Source organism: Colias eurytheme, chromosome 3 (assembly GCF_061535395.1).
Source record: "Colias eurytheme isolate Ceu_HAF_F1 chromosome 3, ilColEury1 Martin Lab GWU primary, whole genome shotgun sequence".
Taxonomy (NCBI): Eukaryota; Metazoa; Arthropoda; class Insecta; order Lepidoptera; family Pieridae; genus Colias; species Colias eurytheme.
This window is the reverse complement of record NC_142982.1, coordinates 10995347-11012456: the sequence shown is the minus strand read 5'-3', so window position 1 is coordinate 11012456 and position 17110 is coordinate 10995347. Positions and strand designations below refer to the sequence as shown.

Here is a 17110-nt window from a genome sequence, read left to right as displayed (position 1 = left end):
GGATCATCTTTTACTATTAAAAAAGCTGTCCTATAATGGCATCAAGGGCAATCTTTTTCGATGGTTCTCCTCATACTTACAGAGTAGGGTCCAAGTTGTTGTTATGAACGGTTATATGTCGTCGTCTGTAGATGTTTCATCTGGTATTCCACAAGGGTCCATCCTTGGGCCCTTATTATTTGTCCTATTCATAAACGACATTTCGTAATGTTTTCAAAACACAAAATTTCTCTTGTACGCAGATGACTTAAAAATTTACTCTTCTGTGTCAAGTGAAAGTGACATATGTCTAATTCAGGAGGATCTCGATAGACTGTCAAATTATTGCCAGAATAATAAATTATTTCTTTCACATAACAAATGTAAACATATGCGTTTTACAAAAAACATTAAAATTATACCGTCAACATTTAAATTGGGGGATCACACACTTGACACCGATACATGCATACGTGATTTAGGTGTTTTCCTAGACACTAAACTAACATTAGATAATCACATAGACTACATTACAAAAAAGGCTTACCGTATGTTGGGCTTTATCAGCCGTATAACAAAAAAATTCAGGCATAAAGAAACATTCATTTATCTATTTCAAAGTTTAGTAAGATCGCAACTTGAGTACGTTTCGCCCATATGGAATCCCTTCTATGACATTTACAAAAATAAATTAGAAATGGTTCAAAAAAAATTCTTACGGTCTCTTAACTTTCGTCTACATTTGCCTCGTTGTTCTTATGATAATCTGTTGGTCAGGTACAATATGATGTCCCTTTCTGACAGGCGCTCATTAAGTGACGCACTTACTCTCAGAAAAATTTGCTTGGGTGAAATCGATTCTCCATATCTACTCGAGTCATTGTACTTTCGGGCCCCAACAAGACCTTGTCGTTCCAAAAATCTTTTTCACGTAGGGCACACAAGAACTAATGCCGGTCAACGAGCGCCACTCCATAGAATGTGTAATTTGCATAATTCTCTACTTAATGACACTGATATGTTTTCATGCTCTCAAATTAGTTTTAAGAATAATTTAAAGAAGTTGTTTATTTAATTAATAGCAGGAGTTGTTAAGATAACTGTTTGCTATAGATTCTGATTTTTTCTGTTATTGTTATTTTATGTATTTAATATGTACACAGTGAGACGTTGAGGGTGCAATTTAGATTTAATAGCCGAATGTTACAATAATGCTATCTTATTATATTTGTAATTGTACCTGTGTGTTCTCCAAATAAATAAATAAATAAATTACACGTGTCAGACTGGCTGTAGCAGTTGTTACACGTGTCAGACTCGCTGAAGCAGCTGTAACACGTGTCAGACTCGCTGTAGCAGCTGTTGCACGTGTCAGACGCGCTGTTGTATCTGTCACACGTAAATTGGTTACTGTAGCAGCTGTAACACGTGTAAGACTCGCTGTAGCAGCTGTTTCACGTGTCAGACTCACTGTAGCAGCTGTTACACGTGCCACACTCGCTGTAGCAGCTGTTACATGTGTCAGACTCGTTGTAGTATTTGTAACATGAAAAGCGCTTACTGTAACAGCTATTACACGTGTCAGACTGGCTGTAGCAGTTGTAACACGTGTCAGACGCGCTGTTGCAATTGTAACATGTAAATTGCTTACTGTAGCACCTGTTTCACGTGCCACACTCGCTGTAGCAGCTGTAACACGTGTCAGACTCGCTGTTGCAGCTGTTACACGTGTCAGACTCACTGTAGCAGCTGTAACACGTGTCAGACTCGCTGTTGTATCTGTAACACGTAAATTGCTTACTGTAGCAGCTGTTACACGTGTCAGACTCACTGTAGCAGCTGTTACACGTGCCACACTCGCTGAAGCAGCTGTTACACGTGTCAGACTCGCTGTAGCAGCTGTTGCACGTGTCAGACTCGCTGTAGCAGCTGTTACACGTGCCACACTCGCTGTAGCAGCTTTTACACGTGCCACACTCGCTGTAGCAGCTGTTACACGTGTCAGACTCGCTGTAGCAGCTGTTTCACGTGTCAGACGCGCTGTTGTAATTGTAACATGTAAATTGCTTACTGTAGCAGCTGTTTCACGTGCAACAATCGCTGTAGCAGCTGTAACACGTGTCGGACTCGCTGTAGCAGTTGTTGCACGTGTCAGACTCGCTGTTGTATCTGTAACACGTAAATTGGTTACTGTAGCAGCTGTAACACGTGTCAGACTCGCTGTAGCAGCTGTTTCACGTGTAAGACTCACTGTAGCAGCTGTTACACGTGCCACACTCACTGCAGCAGCTGTGACATGTGCCACACTCGCTGTAGCAGCTGTGACACGTGCCACACTCGCTGTAGCAGCTGTTACATGTGTCAGACTCGTTGTAGTATTTGTAACATGAAAAGCGCTTACTGTAACAGCTATAACGCGTGTCAGACTGGCTGTAGCAGTTGTTACACGTGCCACACTCGCTGAAGCAGCTGTAACACGTGTCAGACTCGCTGTAGCAGCTGTTGCACGTGTCAGACTCGCTGTAGCAGCTGTAACACGTGCCACACTCGCTGTTCCAGCTGTTGCACGAGTCAGACACGCTGTAGCAGCTTTTACACGTGCCACACTCGCTGTAGCAGCTGTTTCACGTGTCAGACGCGCTGTTGTAATTGTAACATGTAAATTGCTTACAGTAGCAGCTGTTTCACGTGCCACACTCGCTGTAGCAGCTGTAACACGTGTCAGACTCGCTGTAGCAGCTGTTGCACGTGTCAGACTCACTGTAGCAGCTGTTACACGTGTCAGACTCGCTGTTGTATCTGTAACACGTAAATTGCTTACTGTAGCAGCTGTTACACGTGTCAGACTCACTGTAGCAGCTGTTACACGTGCCACACTCGCTGAAGCAGCTGTTACACGTGTCGGACTCGCTGTAGCAGCTGTTGCACGTGTCAGACTCGCTGTTGTATCTGTAACACGTAAATTGGTTACTGTAGCAGCTGTTACACGTATCAGACTCGCTGTAGCAACTGTAACACGTGTCAGATTCGCTGTAGCAGCTGTTGCACGTGTTAGACTCGCTTTTGTATCTGTAAAACAACCATTGCAGGACCAACACGTGTCACAGTCACTGTAGAAGCTTTTACACTTGTCAGACTCGCTGTAGCAGCATTTACACGTGTCAGATTCGCTATTGTATCTGTTACATGTAAATTTCTTACTGTAGCAGCTGTTTCACGTGCGACAGTCTCTGTAGCTGCTGTAACATGTGTCAGACTCGTTGTAGTATTTGTAACATGAAAAGCGCTTACTGTAACAGCTATTACACGTGTCAGACTGGCTGAAGCAGTTGTTACACGTGTCAGACGCGCTGTTGCAATTGTAACATGTAAATTGCTTACTGTAGCAGCTGTTTCACGTGCCACACTCGCTGTAGCAGCTGTAACACGTGTCAGACTCGCTGTAGCAGCTGTTGCACGTGTCAGACTCACTGTAGCAGCTGTTACACGTGTCAGACGCGCTGTTGCAATTGTAACATGTAAATTGCTTACTGTAGCAGCTGTTTCACGTGCCACACTCACTGTAGCAGCTGTAACACGTGTCAGACTCGCTGTAGCAGCTGTTACACGTGTCAGACTCACTGTAGCAGCTGTTACACGTGCCACACTCGCTGTTCCAGCTGTTGCACGTGTCAGACACGCTGTAGCAGCTTTTACACGTGCCACACTCGCTGTAGCAGCTGTAACACGTGTCGGACTCGCTGTAGCAGCTGTTGCACGTGTCAGACTCGCTGTTGTATCTGTAACACGTAAATTGGTTACTGTAGCAGCTGTTACACGTGTCAGACTCGCTGTAGCAACTGTAACACGTGTCAGATTCGCTGTAGCAGCTGTTGCACGTGTGAGACTCGCTTTTGTATCTGTAAAACAACTATTGCAGGACCAACACGTGTCACAGTCACTGTAGAAGCTTTAACACTTGTCAGACTCGCTGTAGCAGCATTTACACGTGTCAGATTCGCTGTTGTATCTGTTACATGTAAATTTCTTACTGTAGCAGCTGTTTCACGTGCGAAAGTCTCTGTAGCAGCTGTAACATGTGTCAGACTCGTTGTAGTATTTGTAACATGGAAAGCGCTTACTGTAACAGCTATTACACGTGTCAGACGCGCTGTTGCAATTGTAACATGTATATTGCTTACTGTAGCAGCTGTTTCACGTGCCACACTCGCTGTAGCAGCTATAACACGTGTCAGACTCGCTGTAGCAGCTGTTGCACGTGTCAGACTCACTGTAGCAGCTGTTACACGTGTCAGACTCGCTGTTGTATCTGTAACACGTAAATTGCTTACTGTAGCAGCTGTTACACGTGTCAGACTCACTGTAGCAGCTGTTACACGTGCCACACTCGCTGAAGCAGCTGTTACACGTGTCAGACTCGCTGTAGCAGCTGTAACACGTGCCACACTCGCTGTAGCAGCTGTTACACGTGTCAGACACGCTGTAGCAGCTGTTTCACGTGTCAGACGCGCTGTTGTAATTGTAACATGTAAATTGCTTACTTTAGCAGCTGTTTCACGTGCCACACTCGCTGTAGCAGCTGTAACACGTGTCGGACTCGCTGTAGCAGCTGTTGCACGTGTCAGACTCGCTGTTGTATCTGTAACACGTAAATTGGTTACTGTAGCAGCTGTAACACGTGTCAGACTCGCTGTAGCAGCTGTTGCACGTGTCAGACTCACTGTAGCAGCTGTTGCACGTGTCAGACTCGCTGTTGTATCTGTAACACGTAAATTGGTTACTGTAGCAGCTGTAACACGTGTCAGACTCGCTGTAGCAGCTGTTGCACGTGTCAGACTCACTGTAGCAGCTGTTACACGTGTCAGACACGCTGTAGCAGCTGTTTCACGTGTCAGACGCGCTGTTGTAATTGTAACATGTAAATTGCTTACTTTAGCAGCTGTTTCACGTGCCACACTCGCTGTAACACGTGTCGGACTCGCTGTAGCAGCTGTTGCACGTGTCAGACTCGCTGTTGTATCTGTAACACGTAAATTGGTTACTGTTCCAGCTGTTGCACGTGTCAGACTCGCTGTAGCAGCTTTTACGCTTGCCACACTCGCTGTAGCAGCTGTAACACGTGCCACACTCGCTGTAGCAGCTGTTACACGTGTCAGACACGCTGTAGCAGCTGTTTCACGTGTCAGACGCGCTGTTGTAATTGTAACATGTAAATTGCTTACTGTAGCAGCTGTTTCACGTGCCACACTCGCCGTAGCAGCTGTAACACGTGTCGGATTCGCTGTAGCAGCTGTTGCACGTGTCAGACTCGCTGTTGTATCTGTAACACGTAAATTGGTTACTGTAGCAGCTGTAACACGTGTCAGACTCGCTGTAGCAGCTGTTGCACGTGTCAGACTCACTGTAGCAGCTGTTGCACGTGTCAGACTCGCTGTTGTATCTGTAACACGTAAATTGGTTACTGTAGCAGCTGTTACACGTGTCAGACTCACTGTAGCAGCTGTTACACGTGCCACACTCGCTGAAGCAGCTGTTACACGTGTCAGACTCACTGTAGCAGCTGTTGCACGTGTCAGACTCGCTGTAGCAGCTGTTACACGTGCCACACTCGCTGTTCCAGCTGTTGCACGTGTCAGACACGCTGTAGCAGCTTTTACGCTTGCCACACTAGCTGTAGCAGCTGTAACACGTGTCGGACTCGCTGTAGCAGCTGTTACACGTGTCAGACTCGCTGTAGCAACTGTAACACGTGTCAGACTCGCTGTAGCAGCTGTTGCACGTGTAAGACTCGCTTTTGTATCTGTAAAACAACCATTGCAGGACCAACACGTGTCACAGTCACTGTAGATGCTTTTACACTTGTCAGACTCGCTGTAGCAGCATTTACACGTGTCAGATTCGCTGTTGTATCTGTAACACGTAAATTGCTTACTGTAGCAGCTGTTACACGTGTCAGACTCACTGTAGCAGCTGTTACACGTGCCACACTCGCTGAAGCAGCTGTTACACGTGTCAGACTCGCTGTAGCAGCTGTTGCACGTGTCAGACTCGCTGTAGCAGCTGTTACACGTGCCACACTCGCTGTAGCAGCTGTTACACGTGTCAGACACGCTGTAGCAGCTGTTTCACGTGTCAGACGCGCTGTTGTAATTGTAACATGTAAATTGCTTACTGTAGCAGGTGTTTCACGTGCCACACTCGCTGTAGCAGCTGTAACACGTGTCAGACTCGCTGTAGCAGCTGTTGCACGTGTCAGACTCACTGTAGCAGCTGTTACACGTGTCAGACTCGTTGTTGTATCTGTAACACGTAAATTGCTTACTGTAGCAGCTGTTACACGTGTCAGACTCACTGTAGCAGCTGTTACACGTGCCACACTCGCTGAAGCAGCTGTTACACGTGTCAGACTCGCTGTAGCAGCTGTAACACGTGCCACACTCGCTGTAGCAGCTGTTACACGTGTCAGACACGCTGTAGCAGCTGTTTCACGTGTCAGACGCGCTGTTGTAATTGTAACATGTAAATTGCTTACTGTATCAGCTGTTTCACGTGCCACACTCGCTGTAGCAGCTGTAACACGTGTCGGACTCGCTGTAGCAGCTGTTGCACGTGTCAGACTCGCTGTTGTATCTGTAACACGTAAATTGGTTACTGTAGCAGCTGTAACACGTGTCAGACTCGCTGTAGCAGCTGTTGCACGTGTCAGACTCACTGTAGCAGCTGTTACACGTGTCAGACTCGCTGTTGTATCTGTAACACGTAAATTGCTTACTGTAGCAGCTGTTACACGTGTCAGACTCACTGTAGCAGCTGTTACACGTGCCACACTCGCTGAAGCAGCTGTTACACGTGTCAGACTCACTGTAGCAGCTGTTGCACGTGTCAGACTCGCTGTAGCAGCTGTTACACGTGCCACACTCGCTGTTCCAGCTGTTGCACGTGTCAGACACGCTGTAGCAGCTTTTACGCTTGCCACACTCGCTGTAGCAGCTGTAACACGTGTCGGACTCGCTGTAGCAGCTGTTACACGTGTCAGACTCGCTGTAGCAGCTGTTGCACGTGTTAGACTCGCTTTTGTATCTGTAAAACAACCATTGCAGGACCAACACGTGTCACAGTCACTGTAGAAGCTTTTACACTTGTCAGACTCGCTGTAGCAGCATTTACACGTGTCAGATTCGCTGTTGTATCTGTTACATGTAAATTTCTTACTGTAGCAGCTGTTTCACGTGCGACAGTCTCTGTAGCAGCTGTAACATGTGTCAGACTCTTTGTAGTATTTGTAACATGAAAAGCGCTTACTGTAACAGCTATTACACGTGTCAGACTGGCTGTAGCAGTTGTTACACGTGTCAGACGCGCTGTTGCAATTGTAACATGTAAATTGCTTACTGTAGCAGCTGTTTCACGTGCCACACTCGCTGTAGCAGCTGTAACACGTGTCAGACTCGCTGTAGCAGCTGTTGCACGTGTCAGACTCACTGTAGCAGCTGTTACACGTGTCAGACTCGCTGTTGTATCTGTAACACGTAAATTGCTTACTGTAGCAGCTGTTACACGTGTCAAACTCACTGAAGCAGCTGTTACACGTGCCACACTCGCTGAAGCAGCTGTTACACGTGTCAGACTCGCTGTAGCAGCTGTTGCACGTGTCAGACTCGCTGTAGCAGCTGTTACACGTGCCACACTCGCTGTAGCAGCTGTTACACGTGTCAGACACGCTGTAGCAGCTGTTTCACGTGTCAGACGCGCTGTTGTAATTGTAACATGTAAATTGCTTACTGTAGCAGCTGTTTCACGTGCCACACTCGCTGTAGCAGCTGTAACACGTGTCGGACTCGCTGTAGCAGCTGTTGCACGTGTCAGACTCGCTGTTGCATCTGTAAAACGTAAATTGGTTACTGTAGCAGCTGTAACACGTGTCAGACTCGCTGTAGCAGCTGTTTCACGTGTATAACTCACTGTAGCAGCTGTTACACGTGCCACACTCGCTGTAGCAGCTGTTACACGTGCCACACTCGCTGTAGCAGCTGTTACACGTGTCAGACTCGCTGTTGTATCTGTAACACGTAAATAGCTTACTGTAGCAGCTGTTACACGTGTCAGACTCACTGTAGCAGCTGTTACACGTGCCACACTCGCTGTAGCAGCTGTTACACGTGTAAGACTCGCTGTAGCAGCTGTTGCACGTGTCAGACTCGCTGTTGTATCTGTAACACGTAAATTGGTTACTGTAGCAGCTGTAACACGTGTCAGACTCGCTGTAGCAGCTGTTTCACGTGTCAGACTCACTGTAGCAGCTGTTGCACGTGTCAGACTCGCTGTAGCAGCTGTTACACGTGCCACACTCGCTGTAGCAGCTGTTACACGTGCCACATTCACTGTAGCAGCTGTTACACGTGCCACACTCGCTGTAGCAGCTGTTACACGTGTCAGACTCGCTGTAGCAGCTGTTGCACGTGTCAGACTCGCTGTTGTATCTGTAACACGTAAATTGGTTACTGTAGCAGCTGTAACACGTGTCAGACACGCTGTAGCAGCTGTTTCACGTGTCAGACGCGCTGTTGTAATTGTAACATGTAAATTGCTTACTGTAGCAGCTGTTTCACGTGCCACACTCGCTGTAGCAGCTGTAACACGTGTCAGACTCGCTGTAGCAGCTGTTGCACGTGTCAGACTCACTGTAGCAGCTGTTACACGTGTCAGACTCGTTGTTGTATCTGTAACACGTAAATTGCTTACTGTAGCAGCTGTTACACGTGTCAGACTCACTGTAGCAGCTGTTACACGTGCCACACTCGCTGAAGCAGCTGTTACACGTGTCAGACTCGCTGTAGCAGCTGTAACACGTGCCACACTCGCTGTAGCAGCTGTTACACGTGTCAGACACGCTGTAGCAGCTGTTTCACGTGTCAGACGCGCTGTTGTATCTGTTACATGTAAATTTCTTACTGTAGCAGCTGTTTCACGTGCGACAGTCTCTGTAGCAGCTGTAACATGTGTCAGACTCTTTGTAGTATTTGTAACATGAAAAGCGCTTACTGTAACAGCTATTACACGTGTCAGACTCGCTGTAGCAGCTGTTACACGTGTCAGACACGCTGTAGCAACTGTTACACGTGCCACACTCGCTGTTCCAGCTGTTGCACTTGTCAGACACGCTGTATCAGCTTTTTCACGTGCCACACTCGCTGTAGCAGCTGTTACACGTGTCAGACGCGCTGTTGTAATTGTAACATGTAAATTGCTTACTGTAGCAGCTGTTTCACGTGCTTCACTCGCTGTAGCAGCTGTTTCACGTGTCAGACTCGCTGTAGCAGATGTAACACGTGTCAGACTCGCTGTAGCAGCTGTTACACGTGTCAGACGCGCTGTTGTAACTGATATTTTTATTTTTATTTTCTTTATTGGAAAACATACAGAGACAAAGACAGAGATATATAAAACAAAAAAATCTTATTAACTAAAGATACAAGAAAATGCCTCCTTATAGTGTTTTCACTGGGAATATATAATATTATTATTTTTGACAACACTCAGCAGTAAGAGAGACAAGAAAAAATAATCGATAGTTAATATTTATCATGCGTGCATAAAGACGGAGGTAAACACGTATTTGCAAAATCTTTACACATTAACATTCTTGTATGTTCAATAGCAATTTTTTTACATTCATTTTGTAAGACGAAGAGGAATAAGAAAACATCAAAATCATTCATATAGGTATTATAAAAACTAGACATTCTGATCACCTGATTTTCGCTGTGTGGCGGCGGTGCTCCCAGCGCCTTTACTTGCCACCAAGTATTGCTCACTGGGCTGTAGAACAACATGGCCGCCAAGGTACATCCCTGCCTGAAACCATTGTTTTTCTTCTGGAGAAATTATGTTCTTCATGGGAATGAATAATGTGTTTTTTTTTAATTTTCTTTCTATTTCTGCGATTACTTTTGGTATATTTTATTTTTTATTTAATGCCATAATTTTATAAATCTTTTGAATAGTGTGAGTTCGTTTTATTTAAAAAGATATTACAGAAATACGAGCATCGACAAGCACGAAGAAGGGAAGGGGAAGGGGATCCTCAACTTACAACCTGCACCTGACTGAGGTTTTTTAAAAAGTAAATTCTCGACACATAACTGCGATATACCCGCAATAGTCTAAAACAAAATATTTAAATTGCAAGCTATTCTAAGCGAATGCTAGTAATCCTGCGAGTTAGATTATTTACCTAACTTTTTTGGCTTAGATGACAATAGATTCAGCAGAATGTATTAAATTTTTAACGTTATGTGTGTAAATTTTTAACATTATCTAAATTGTTGCGTAGTGGATAAAAAAAACACCTAAATCTTTTAGTAAAATTTAATATTTTTTTTTACAAATACACTTAGTATTGTTTTTGTCTTATAATTAAGATGTTTTACATCACCACATATATCTATCCTTATTCATCGTCAGAATCATCGCTATCTTCTGTCTCGCTCTCCGAGTCCGATTCCTCCGAATCTGAACCAAGCCAGTCGGGTAACTTCGGCTGTGCGATGATTGTCTTCCATTCATTTAATTTGTGCAGATCTGAAATAATAATGGAAAGATTTTGATTACTAGTTTTCCGCCCGCGGCCGCGTTTTCAAAGAAAAACCCGCATAGTTCCCGTTCCTTTGGGATTTCCGGGATAAAGAAGTAGCTTATGTCTTATTCTTGGTTTTCAGCTACCTACATACCAAATTTCATTGTAATCGATTCAGTAGTATTTGCGTGAAAGAGTAACAAACATACATCCATCCATCTTCAAAAACTTTCGCATTTATAAAAAAGAATGATTAATAATTGAAGTTTTGAATTTTATATGTTTTACGGCGCCATTTTCCAATACGGTGGCACGAGCGGAAAAGATACGAGGTGGCAAAGTAAAGTTCGAAAAGAGTACAAGAAGATGACACATTTTCACAAATTTCGGAAAAAAAAAACTGAAATCCATTTTAAAGCAAATAATACGAAAATGGTGGTATGTGTAATATATTAAGTGGTCACCTCCACTCATAAAAAAATACGTTTACTACTGGTGGTATCGCAAATATTTTGCTACTCTTTTTTTGACACCCTGATTCTTTTTATAAAGACCCCAATCCCGCAGTTACATAAATTATTTATTCTGTTTATGCGTCCGCTTGTTGCGTGCGTTGCTATGGCAAGACGCGGCCGATTGTTGCGTGCGTTGCCACGGCAACACGCGCCCGCCTGCTGCGTGCGTTGCCATGGCAACACTCCCCACTCACCCAGGCTGTACATGTCGGCCAGGTAGAACTGCTTGTCGTCCCGCTCGAGCAGGCCGCCGTACACGTACAGCACGGAGCGCTGCACGGCCAGCATCGCCGACATGCGCCCGCTCACTGCGCGCGCCGTGTCACAAGTACGGGCCGGTGTGGGCGTGGCCGTGGGCGTGGCCTTGGGCTTGGCCCCGCCCAGCTTCATGGTGAACACTTCGTCTGTTACCACTGCGGAGATAAATATTATAGAACATTGTAAAAAAAGCAAATGACAGCGAAAAGTGGTAAGGATGGAATCATACTCAATTGTGAATTGAGTACATAATCATTTTTAAAATAGGTAACCCAAGTGAAATCTATACTAATATTATAAAGCTGAAGAATTTGTTTGTTTGTTTGAACGCGCTAATCTCAGAAACGATTTGAAAAATTCTTTCGCTGTAAGATAATCCATTCATCGAGGAAAGCTATAGGGCATAGGCTATATATCATCACGCTAAGACCAACAAGAGCGGAGCCACCGGGTGAAACCGCGGAGCGCAGCTAGTTTTGAATAAACAAAACCTAGATTGCGTGTACACTTGCGTTAGAGTTACAACGTTACCAGCGACACGTGTCGAGGTCCAACACTCGGAAGTCACCACTTAACACAGCAGAACTTACCAGTAACACTCTCCTTATCACTTTCGTCCACTTGCATGTCAGCTTGCGTGCTAGCTTGCGTATTGGCTTGTGTTTCAGTGCGCAATGTGAGTTCGTGCCAGCGACACGTATCGAGGTCTAGCACTTGCCACTCGTCGCTCATCTCACCGCGAAGATCTTCTTCTGTTTCTTCCACATCCTGAAGTTTATAGGAAACTCGATTGACCAATTAGTCAATATTATTCTATGTACAAAGATCGACAATGAGCTACAACTATAGCTATTATATTTATATATTTTGTCGCTTCCTTATGGTAGAAATGATAGTTCATTTCTACCTTGTTGTTGTGTTTGTTTTTCTGGTAGTTTTTACAAAAATCTCCTCGTGCCAATATTCAACATTAACTTTATCGCTTTGAAGTTTGAAATAACATATATACAACTAACGAATATAAGGGAAATGAGAACTTCTAAAATTCAGTAACAAAATTGACATGCAGCAAGTTAAAGAAAAGAAGATTAAAATTAGTCACAAAAAATGTCACCACGCCTTTATTGTCTAAGTAGAAAAAACAATGCCTTCTGGAATCTGTAAAAAAATTGGTTGTCCGTAAAGTCGGTTTACTGACGATAGTTGAACGTGACAACGTCCGATTGTGCTTCTTTGTCGCTCGTTCCGCGCTCTCGCTTGCACTTCAAGCCTTACATGGAACGCCTCAGAGCGAGGTAACGCCGCATGCGTCATGTTTTTTCGTGCGAGCAGCCGGCTCTATCGAATTATAAGACGTTGTCACGTCAAAAAGAGAACCATTTAAGTTACTAAAACCCCCACCATTCCCTTTTCTGTCATCAGCAACCTATAAAATAGCCACTCACCCGCACCCCACCAAACACGTAACCCCTATTGCTATGCACATTGACGGTAGCAGCGAGTCCCGCGCGCGCGCAGTTCCCGCCGGTCAGTGACCTCCACGTCCACGTGCCCTTGTGTGCGAGCTTGTACATGTCTGTGTGCGTGTGTGTGCGTTCCGTGCGTCCTTCGCGTACGCGGGAGAAACCGCCGTAGATTATTAGCTGTGGAAATATAAGGCGTTAATTTTTAAATGTTGATTTTTATGTTTAATGCAGTGGTATTGCACAAAAATAATAACTTATCCTGTAAATGCACACCTTAAAAAAATATTTATAGATAATATGCAGTAAAATAAAACATCATTCACTATAGTCATACATTTATGTAATAAAAATCACCACTAAATAGATAAATGCAATTTAAAAGTAACAAAAGAATGAAATATCATAACCCTTATTTAAATTAAAACTTGCTGTATAGTCCGGGATACATCGCCCATTTTTGCAATTGATTACTATCAAGCTAATTTTTCGTGAGTAGCTTTATTTTGATGAGATGCCCAATAATTTCATGTACGAAACTCTCGATTGTGGTAGCTTACAGAGGTAACAAGGATAAAAATTTTTGATTTGACGGTTCTCAAATATTTATTACGAAATTTGTAGGACAATATGTCTGTTGAATTATATAAGTATTAAATAAGTGAAAATAAAAAAATCAGCTGGTTAGTAATCATTTATGATGACTTCGTTATCGATACACATTGGAAAGGGGGACTCTTTGATCAAACCACAGATTTTGTAGGACAAATATTTTTTCGAATAATTTAAATAATTATCTTGAGATTGAACAAAAAAAAACATTCAGTTAGTAATTAATATTTGAGAACCATCAAATCAAAATATTTTATCCTTGTTTCCTCTGGTAGCTACCACAATCGAGAGTTTCGTACATGAAATTATTGGGCATCTCATCAAAATAAAGCTACTCACGAAAAATTAGCTTGATAGTAATCACTTGCAAAAATGGGCGATGTATCCCGGACTAGTAATTACTCAACACGCTCATAACCACAATTAACAATACCAACTAGAATACTTGGTGTATTTCATAGAATGCTAGAATGTTATTGCATTTAAAATTTTGAACTATGTAATAGTTTCTATTTCATTATTGCCATGTTCTACCTAAGGTACGATGAGATCGACATCTTTCCAAAAAACCGTAATCAGATAATAAAAATACTTACCGAATCACTCCCAGCCGGTAACATAACACAGGCAGACCTAGCACACGGCCCCCTACCACTGGGCACCAATTTCTCCCACTGCCTTGTATCCAAACAGAAAGTATACAGATCGTCGAAGTATCGACATTCGCGACCGTCATCTGAATAACCGCCAAAGATGAACAGCTTCCGCCCGAGTTGGACCATTCGGTGCCCGGAGCGGGGGGACGGACCGTTTGGCGCTACAACCTATTAAATTATTTAAAATAAAATATTTTTATATGAAAAAATGAAAACACAACACATTAAATGTAATCTATTTAATTTATTATTTTAAGAATAGCTAGAATGAAAATTTTTTTGGTAATTTTTATTTGCAGTAATATCTAATATGACAGAAAGTGTGGGTTACTAGAAAAATCGTTTCCATAAAAAAATTAGGATCCTTTGCCATGAACAAAATCAAATTGTAACAATAGACAAATTTCAATAACTGAAAGGACATACCTTCTCCCATTTCTTGTCAGCAAGTGAAAAACACCATAAATCTTTATAGTGATAGAACTGTGTTTCTGTTGGACTTGTAAACTCTCCACCAAACACCCAGAGTTCACCTCTACAAGAAATGAAGAAACATACAATTCAATAACTGATATTTATTACATGAAATAGGTTCGAATTTACAATTTAGCTAAAGGCTATTGCAGCGTTAGTGACACGTGTAACAGCTGCTACAGCGAGTGTGACACATGTAACAGCTGCTACAGCGACTGTGACACGTGTTACAGCTGCTACAGCGACTGTGACACGTGTAACAGCTGCTACAGCGAATGTGACACGTGTAACAGCTGCTGCAGCGAGTGTGACGCGTGTAACAGCTGCTACAGCGACTGTGACACGTGTAACAGCTGCTACAGCGACTGTGACACGTGTAACAGCTGCTACAACGACTGTGACACGTGTAACAGCTGCTACAGCGACTGTGACACGTGTAACAGCTGCTACAGTAACTGTGACACGTGTAACAGCTGCTACAGCGAGTGTGACACATGTAACAGCTGCTACAGCGACTGTGACACGTGTAACAGCTGCTACAGCGACTGTGACACGTGTAACAGCTGCTACAGCGAATGTGACACGTGTAAAAGCTGCTACAGCGAGTGTGACGCGTGTAACAGCTGCTACAGCGACTGTGACACGTGTAACAGCTGCTACAGCGACTGTGACACGTGTAACAGCTGCTACGGGAAATAAGGTGGACTTCCCTTTCTTTTATATAAATATTTTCTTAAATGTACCTATTAGCGGGTGTAGCGATCGCTTGATGTGCGCTGCGTGGCGGCGGCCCTCCCGGCGCCTTCACTTGCCGCCAAGTATTGTTAACTGGGTTGTAGAACAACAGATCATTGTACACCTCTGTCTGAAATTATGGTTTTATTTTTTTGTGTTATAAAAATAAATGTAGAAATTGAGTTTTCATAATATTTCATCATGTTTCCAATTGATTGTACCTAGACTTACATTCACAATCAAACAGTGTTCAAAGCAAAACTCTGCTTGTACATGTATTAGGCAGAGATTTCTAATGAGCAAGACTGTGTGTGTTCATTTCAATTAATATTTTTGTTCAATGCCACTTTGTGAACTTTTGATATGCAGTTATGAGTCTAGTTTTTTATAGTAATGTCAATATGCATCCATAATTTAACTTACTTTTTATTTTTAAGTAGGTAAAAAATAAGAAATTTATTTCAATGTATTAACTGATACAATGTTTCACTTTTTTATTCTATGAACTGAACTTATATTAAAGTAAACTCAGTACTCAGTTTTAGTGATAATATCTGAGACAAGGCTTGAAAGCAATGTGTTAAAATTGTATTATAATGTAAACTAATATTTAATAATGGACATTTGAATGTTTTTAACGTGTTACAAATTGATAAAAGTACTTGATCTGTTGGCGACATATTTTGGACATTTATAATCTGTGCAACTTACAGAGCCACCTGGCAACACTGTTATTCGGGAAGACATCTTTGATTTACATTTTACGGCACGGCATACTATACAATCCTTTCTGTTAATTACTATTTTACAATTGTTACATAAATAAAGTACATACGAGAGAATTATTACTTTCTATTATCATACAACCCAACATACATAACTTAATAAATTTTGAAAATTCTTGTCTCACTAGAACTAAATCATTACTGAATAACATGGTATTTTTATCGTTTTATTATTTTTATCCTAGCTCAACACATACAGGCATATGGAGTGCAGGACTTCTTGTTCAGTCTCAACTTTTTACACAATTGAATTTAGTTAAAATTTAAACTTTATTTACCTGCTGGCCATTATGATATTCACCACCAAACAAGATAAGTTCATTATTAATAGGATGGGGAGTGAGAGATGCATAAGCTCTGGCTGAAGGTGGGCCAGAGAGGGCTTTCTCTGTTGCTGCTGTTCTTTTTGCTTCCTCCCTTTCAATTTCTGCAATCACTTTTGCAATGTCTTCCTGGAAGACAAATAAAGAATATAATAGCGAAAGGGTATTATTCAAATCTTTTCAAAATATTATCTACGTAGCGATATTAATTATTATTGTGTACGATGTTTTGCCGGGTTACTGAAAGTAAATACATGCGGCATATTATGAATTTAATTATTATAAATAATTAAAATTATTTAAAGTGAGTTTTAACGAAAATTAGGAGCTCATATTCGTGAATTCTACTTAATTAATAGTAATATTATTATAGCATAATCTTAGACCATGTTGGTTTGTTTACTAACCTCTCCCATATTCGCAAGTTCTTTTTTGAGTTTATTCGCTAATTTTTTTTCTGTTTTAGCGGCAGTTTTAACAGCTCCACTAACTTTGTTCTTATTCTTTTTCTTACCCATCTTAGGTTAATTTGTATAAATACAATTAAAACCTTTTAAAATTATAATGATTCAAAATTAAACACAATATTGTGATTTTTGAGTTTTGACCAATGACAATGAGTTACCCTGAACCGCGCGCTGTCCATGCAGTGTTAGCAACCTGAAGTGAGCTGATTATCGTACCAGGGGCGTAAAATTATCGTACATTAGGCGTTTTTGGTTCAAAATTATCGT

At 42.5% G+C, this 17110-nt stretch overlaps 1 protein-coding gene across 1 annotated transcript; it reads right to left on the bottom strand.

Annotated features, from left to right (window-relative positions):
- Window positions 1–10333: 10333 nt before the first annotated feature.
- LOC149909977 (kelch domain-containing protein 4) lies at window positions 10334–17008 on the bottom strand. The gene is made up of 9 exons (XM_090120087.1): window positions 16784–17008; window positions 16332–16505; window positions 15277–15398; window positions 14486–14594; window positions 14000–14227; window positions 12774–12971; window positions 11919–12096; window positions 11265–11483; window positions 10334–10560 (listed from the first exon to the last, which is right to left on the bottom strand). The coding sequence occupies exons 1-9, from the start codon at window positions 16892–16894 to the stop codon at window positions 10430–10432; spliced, it is 1470 nt and encodes a 489-aa protein (XP_089976213.1). The 5' UTR covers window positions 16895–17008; the 3' UTR covers window positions 10334–10429.
- Between the last annotated feature and the right edge of the window lie 102 nt (window positions 17009–17110).

Coding starts and splice junctions, on each gene's coding strand:
- LOC149909977 (XM_090120087.1), bottom strand. CDS start 16,894: ATGGGTAAGAAAAAGAATAAGAACAAAGTTAGTGGAGCTGTTAAAACT. Junction 15,399..16,331: donor AATATCATAATGGCCAGCAG/GTAAATAAAGTT, acceptor CCATAATTTCAG/ACAGAGGTGTACAATGATCT. Junction 10,561..11,264: donor GGCCGACATGTACAGCCTGG/GTGAGTGGGGAG, acceptor TTATTATTTCAG/ATCTGCACAAATTAAATGAA.